Raw genomic sequence first — 7,271 nt, forward strand, 5'->3', positions numbered from 1 at the left:
CAAGCTCCTTGGACTTCAAGCTCTTCTCACCAAAATCCACCTTCCAAGCTTAATAACACACAAATATGGAGAGTAAATACAATTTAGGGTTTCTGAGCTCAAGGGGGGCTGTAAGGGAGGCTAAGGGAGGCTAATAACCCTTTAAATAAGGTGCAAAACCCTGGAAATTAGGGTTTCATCTTCCAGCTCCAACTCGTCGAGTTGGTCACTTAAGACACGCAGCCAAGTTCGTTCCTACTCGACGAGTCAGGGCATCCATCTCGTCGAGTAGACCTTTCAAAATGAATATAAGGTTGTAAACTTTATACTTGAGAGTTGGGGTGTTACAATTGGTGTAGTGGGGGTAAACTTCAAAACCAATTTCCTTATTTATACTCGCTTGAATGCAAAAAACGGTGGATAGTAGTTGAGAGGATAAAAGCACATGGATTCGAATGGAACTGGGCTTGTGACGTTCATAACGCAGGTCTAACTCATAAACAAAACAAGATCACTACAATTGTTGGACTATTTACACTAGAAGCTGCAAGTGATGGGTGGAAATGCGGACTTGACTCCTCGTGGATCTTCACTACAGGTGTTGTACGGGTTAAAGTGGCAAACAATACTCCTGGATTTCCTCTTAACCGAATTTAATGGATCAAGGAGGCCCCTCTGAAAGTATCAACTTTTATATGGAAGGCCAAAATGGGTAGAATTCCTTCTTCTTTGGCTTTAAGTCAACATGGTGTTAATTTGAGTTCTATTACCTGTGGTCACTGCAATTGGGGTGAAGAGTGTGCGGATCATATCTTAATTAATTGTAGTTTTGCCAATAATACTCGAGAATGGATCTTTAGATTGTGTGGAATTAGAAATGTAGAAATTAATAGTGTGGGGGAATTACTCAAATTTGCTATTACTTGGGGGAGATGCCCAAAGAAGAGGAAATTACTCACTTTAATCTCCTACGGATTGCTTTGGTCGTTATGGAATGTGAGGAATGATCGGACATTAAGCAGCGTTTCATCTCTCCAACATCAGTGGCTGATAACATCAAATCGCCAGTATACTTATGGTTAAAACACAAAGGTGAAAATAAGGGGATCAAATGGGTGATGTGGAGTATTTCCCCCTTCTTATGCTTGTAACCATTTAGCTTTTCCTACACTTCTTGTTTTTCATGTATCTCTTGTTTTTGTTCTCTTGTCGGCTAGCTTCTTGTTAGTTCTGTCCTTTATAATATTATTTGTTGTTTTCAAAAAACAAAATATCATGTTTATTGTAATTGTCGTCATCTAACATAAATTATATGTCTCGTACATCATTTCTTTGAATTGGGGAAATTTAATAGCACTCATGATACCAAAAGTTTCTTATATAATTTGATATAAATTTCCAGCCATTTCCATCGGTAATTGTTGGTATAGTCCATTACCAAGAGATCAAAATCAGTCATAAAAAAACCTTTAAAATTTGGGTTCATGTTCCATTGGAAACCATCGGTAATTGTATATCATTGATTACATACATATATGCATAATTATTAGACAATAATTCAAGATTTAGTCATTCGATAACATTCATAGTCATATCACGATACACAAGAAATCCATGATATATTGTAACTATGATATGATATGTAGGAAAATTTCACTTCACATAAATAATTGGAGGACTATTATTATATATTTACTTTAATTTAATGAAATTTACTATATATTTTTCAAATATATTTGCATTATTAATTTAAATGTCACTTCACATAAATAATTGGATAACTATATTTACTTTAATTTAATGAAATATACTATATATTTCTCTTTCATAAGGTAAGATCAAGTCTTGATTCGTTTGTACTCACAAACATGCATCGGCTTATTATTTTCAAATACAGTCATTATAACATAAAAACTTCCAATCACTTTTCCTTTTAGCCCCACTCCCGAATCTACTTGCAAATAGTGGATGGGATTCTTTTTGGTGACTAGATCATATCGTTGCTACTTAATTTCAAATATATTTTTTTCAACGGTTGTCTTGAACATATTCGTTTTCAATTAGTTGCGTTTACAAAGACATTTATTTAGCGGATCCGCAATTTCGTCTTTTATTTGCTTTTTAACCGAATATACCTTGTTGATTATTCATTAGAAAATAGAAATTTTAAACATAACAAAAAAAACAAGAAAAATATATAATAGAATTGACCGGTCAAATGAAAACGTTTTCAGATTTACCATTCTAACAGTCGTTATCTAAAAATGGCTTTTTATATGGATTAGAGAAAGAAAATTATAGTTTTTGGTTAACTCGAAATCAAAACGCATTTTGATTTTGTATAATTTATCATAAGTTACGAATCTTACATAATTCATTAATTCACACCCCAACCCAAGCCCACATTAAATATAAAGAAAAACAATCTTTAGATAGAAACAAATCACTCGCCTTTTTGTATCTATAATATTAGTTGCCACCCGAAGCAGACGATAGAACATTGTATTGTTCCAAATGTTTTTGAAAATCACGTAATTGTGTCTGTAGTTGCTGAATCCCGGCTGCTTTTTGTGAAAGAATTATATTTAATTTTGAAATATATTCATCAAGTTGATTCCCTGGTTGATCCACTTCAACCAACAGGTTCATTTCCTGTATATGTAGTACAATACAACTATCACAAGGTCGAATATAAGAAATACCAATGTATTTTCCTTGGTTTGTTTATTATAAGTTATAACAATGTCATATAAATACAAAACAATTTTTCACAAAACATATTTTAAATGGTTTTTGACATTAAAATACTTAAGTTTGTCGAATTTTATCAGTTTTGTCCATGTGACGATTTTCTTTTTTAACCTTGTTACAAATCTTTTATGTTTTTACCTTAAGAATGTTTTCCATATTTGCAAAAAAAACCTTTAAGTTTACGAATCTTTTATGTTTTTATCGGTTTTGTCCCTTGAAACCTGCTATTACTTGTAACAAGGGGAAAAATAAAAAAATAAAATATTGGCCAAATAAGTTTTATTTTCTCAGATATTTTTTTTAAAACCATTTATAAATGACAAAATAAAAGAAAAAGGTTTTACTTACCTCCTTAACGATGTCCATAGTCTCCTCCACTTGTTTCCTATGAGCACTCACGAGATTCTCCTCTTCCTAAAATAAATCAAAATTTTCCCACAAAAACAAATAAGTAAATAAAACGATCATTGCGTTATAACGACATCCAAAAAAACAACCAAGTCCAAAAGTTACCTCCAAAAGCGCATTAAGTTCGTCAGTTGCATGAGCGTTAATGGCTTCTTCAACGATAGGTTTCATCTGAGTATCAGTTTTCTCAATCGAATAATCAAAATCATCTTCCATAATCTCTTCATCAGTATTACCAAAATCACTTCTGTAATTCTCCGACGAAGGTAAATAAGTCACCGATCTCGCAACAGAAACTTGTTCCTGTTGTTTCGGCCACCCAAATCTGTTCGTTTCATATGGCAATCTCTCGATTTTAACGTCTTCAGAACGCGATACAGGCAACGCGATTGAATTCCGAAGATTAAATGTTGAAGACGATAAATCCTTCCTCGAACTGTTACCTTTCGATAGACTCTTAACCCTAATTTCATCACAAATCGAATCAATTAGGGTTTTTTGCACGCTCTTGAAAAACTAAGAACAATAATCGATTTTCTCACCTGTCTGCATATCGCAATGTGTTTAGAGTGTGTTCGCAAGATCCAGAATTTGGTGAAATGCATGAGATCATAACAGTTCGCGAGTTTCCAACGAAGGAATCTCTGAGAACTTCTGTGAGTTTACTTCCTCTGAAGGGGATATGGCCATGGTCGTTATCAAGTGCTCTGATACATTCCTTTAAAGCGAGTAAACTTTTATTGATTTCTGCACCTTCCATTCTGCAATATCAATGATAAAGATTCATCAATACATGCTATTTCTTGAATTTGAGCTTTTTTTAACGAATTAAAAGAGTTAATCAAGTAACCTTGTTTGTTTATCATTATCAGTGGTGTCTGCTCCTCTTTCACTTCCAGCAAGATCAATGAAAGATAATTTCCCAACTAATCTTGGAGGCTTGGATTCATTGCCATCGATCGATCTTTTTACAGCAAGTTGAAGAATAGCATGTGATCTAGAAGATTCCTCATTTGCCCCTGTTGTACCTGTGCTCCTTGTGGCATTTCCTCTCTCGATTAATTCCTTCACTGTTTCCACATGTGATACCATGTATTCCTGCAACCCCACTATGCAAACTTGTTGTTTTCCATCTTCCCTCATACAAAGCTTCCTGTAATGTAAAGTAATACTCAATCAGTTTCTAAAGGAAACAAACATTTGGACTTTAGTATAAAATGATTGAAACTCACTTTCTGTCATTAAGAAGATCGAAAACTTTCCCTCCATAAATTTCAAAGAAACTGACAAACAACTGAAACCCTTGGTTTCTGTAAGTGTGGTGCATGAGTCTGAAGATATCTTGTGAAGCTTTGAGGGGTAGCGGTTGCATTGTATAGGTCTTTCCACTACCTGTACAAAAATGTAAAACATTTGATTTATTGATTATGTAAGATCTTGAAAATATGTTTTGAACTATTACAATAAGGTAATAACAATCATCACTACCTGTTTGCCCATAAGCAAAGCAGGTTGCTTTTGTTTTCTGAAAAATAATTGGGACAATGGGTTCCACAGTTTCAGAGTATATTTCATCATTTGTAACACCTTCATTCATAACAGCATCAAAAACAAATCCGTGTTTCTCAACATATTCAGTCAAGTCTACCTGCAAAGGCGATAAATTTGAGTCTCCAGTATGTTAAATTGAACTATAATAATAAAGAAAGTAAGAAAACAGGTATGTAATATGTTACAGTTGATGACATTCACATGGAGCTTACCTTGACTTTTGATTCATGAACAGTGAGAGAACTAGAATTAGGGTTTATGGTGATGATGTCTTCCTCCCTTTTTGCAAGTTCCTTTTTGTTAAGTGGTCTCTTGCGCACCACAACTTTAATCTTAGCAACATTGTTGGCCTTCTCTTTATCTGCCAAAGAGCTCTTAAGATTGTTGTTCTCAATTGGACCACAAGAAATATTAGCAAATTTGTTGGTTAAGGAATAAGCATTGACATCATCAAGACCTTCAGCATATAGAGGTTGATTGAGCAAATTCAAGTTGTTTTCACTATGAACCTGCAGATACAGAATACTAATTTTAATGGTGTTTTCAAAATGCATGATTATGAGAAGTAAAGTCGAAGTAGGGACAGACGTCTGTTAACAGCTCAGTGTCGAAGGAATGAAGATCAAGTAACCCAGGGCTAAACTCATTGGGTGACACTTGTTCCACACCACCATACTTTGTAAAGCTTGATGAACGAGAACCAGGAGTTAAAACATCTGCATTCCTCTGTGAATTCCTGTTTATCCTTGAACCCTCAACATCATTATTCCCATAAAACCCAAAATCCTGCATCCAATTTGAAACTTGTCAAAAAAAAAGTAATCCAAATTCCAAAATCAGTTGCTTCTCGTTCAGACAGCTAGAACTTGTAATGAAACCTCAATCAAATTACATTTATATAACGAGTATCATTACTTTACATACGATTCATTCACAACTATAAAGAGATCGATTGGTGAAAACATAAATGAGCGGTAAACATAATGCAGTGAAATCAAATACCAATAACTGTAGAAAACAACGCTTGAATACCAATCATATTTGCTGAAATGCTACAGCTCTCTGAATATTTCGAAAATGATTGAAAGAGAGCGTATGAGGGAGTGAAAGATACCTGGAGTGGAGGTAAATTAGGATTAGAAGAGTAGAGATGATGAAGGCCAGCTGATTGAAGCCATTTGTTGTTGAAATTAGTGTCGATGAAGTTATCGGAGGATGAGTATTGACGCTGATGTTGATGTCCTCCGTTGGAACCAGATCTCTGCATCGCTACTCTTCCACCTGTGTTCATGTAAAATCTGCAGCAGCGCTGTCCGATTAGGGTTCGTGAACTGAATCTTTGTAGTGAAATACAATAACACGGAGACAAAAGCGCCGGCCGGCCGGCAAGCAGTAAAAACAGGAATTGCTATCAAAGTACCAAAAAAAGGAGGACAAATTAGATCTTTGAGAATCGCAATCTGCAAGCTGATTGAAGGTGTAATGGAGATGGAATGGTTGTTGGGATTGAGATTGGTGTGGAGAGTTGTGTTTGAGTGTTGAAGGGGGCTTTTTTGATTTTGAAACTTTTATCGATTTTGAAAACAGGGGCGGGGAGAATTATTTAGTGGTCGGGTGGGGGTGGGGTAGAGCGAGGGCAAAAATGTCATTTTCGTAAAAAAAACAAAATCTCTCATCATTCACACATAAACAATGCTAAACTTTAAAATAAAAATAAAAGCTAAAGCTATTACATTAGCAATGTTAAACTTCAAAAAAACGACAAATTGTATGTATAAAATAATATATTTTATTAACAAAATTATAAAATAAATATTTAAAAACCTATACTCTATCGTTTTGATTCTCTTTTTTCATTTCTCTCTCTTATCCTATCGACATCTTGTTGCAAATTTTTGTTGTTTTTTTCCCTTTGTAGGTATACGATTGTCCCTCTTTGGACCTCGAGTTCACAAATACGTGCGTTTCTTTACGAAGTACACATGTTTATACCTTATTATAAGGACTTAATGTTCTTTTGTTTCTGCTTCATTTTACATGTTTTCATTGTGGACACACAGGAGGTCATCAAACTGATGCAGTCCCTCTTTCTTGTATATGGACTTCATTATCGACTTCTACCTCCTTCCTTCCCCATTATACTAGGATTTTTTGGTTTTGTTGATGTTGTTGTTATACTTATTCTTCATTATGATTAAAGTCGTTAGATAACCGTAAAATATTGGTTGTATGACCTAAAAAACGAAAATGTTGATTGTTATTACAATTTATAAGCAATTTACCCATAACACAACATAATCCAATAATTGATTTAACTGAGGATGCATTACTAATCCATAAACATTTGTCACCAAATCGATGCAAAAAATGGGCTCATGCCAACAAATCGTATACCAAACTAACCACGACAAATTATTTCTTAAACTAACCACTTAATGACATATAAATACCAAATAACTTATTACATTTCAACTTTGTAAAGTTAAACAATTGTATTTATCATTATTATAGTTGTATGGATTAAATATGTATTTATGTTTGTATATACTCACATAATGTTGTAACTTGTAATCAAACGCAAT

General features: G+C 34.0%; 1 protein-coding gene across 3 annotated transcripts; it reads right to left on the reverse strand.

The window, feature by feature from the left end:
* Positions 1-2,280: 2,280 nt before the first annotated feature.
* Positions 2,281-6,262, reverse strand: LOC145053784 (kinesin-like protein KIN-13B). Of its 3 annotated transcripts, none has more exons than XM_079001882.1 (11): positions 6,110-6,247; positions 5,804-5,987; positions 5,278-5,475; positions 4,902-5,198; positions 4,627-4,786; positions 4,371-4,530; positions 3,989-4,291; positions 3,681-3,899; positions 3,244-3,601; positions 3,079-3,144; positions 2,281-2,631 (listed from the first exon to the last, which is right to left on the reverse strand). In XM_079001882.1, the coding sequence occupies exons 2-11, from the start codon at positions 5,978-5,980 to the stop codon at positions 2,449-2,451; spliced, it is 2,121 nt and encodes a 706-aa protein (XP_078858008.1). In that variant the 5' UTR covers positions 5,981-5,987; positions 6,110-6,247; the 3' UTR covers positions 2,281-2,448. The 3 variants fall into 3 exon arrangements, with proteins under 3 accessions (XP_078858008.1, XP_078858009.1, XP_078858006.1); XM_079001883.1 differs by having other exon boundaries at positions 4,902-5,050; positions 5,147-5,198; positions 5,804-6,247; XM_079001880.1 differs by having other exon boundaries at positions 5,804-6,262.
* Between the last annotated feature and the right edge of the window lie 1,009 nt (positions 6,263-7,271).

The sequence above is a fragment of the Lactuca serriola genome, chromosome 5 (assembly GCF_051521515.1).
Source record: "Lactuca serriola cultivar US96UC23 chromosome 5, Lser_US96UC23_V15, whole genome shotgun sequence".
Classification (NCBI taxonomy): domain Eukaryota; kingdom Viridiplantae; phylum Streptophyta; class Magnoliopsida; order Asterales; family Asteraceae; genus Lactuca; species Lactuca serriola.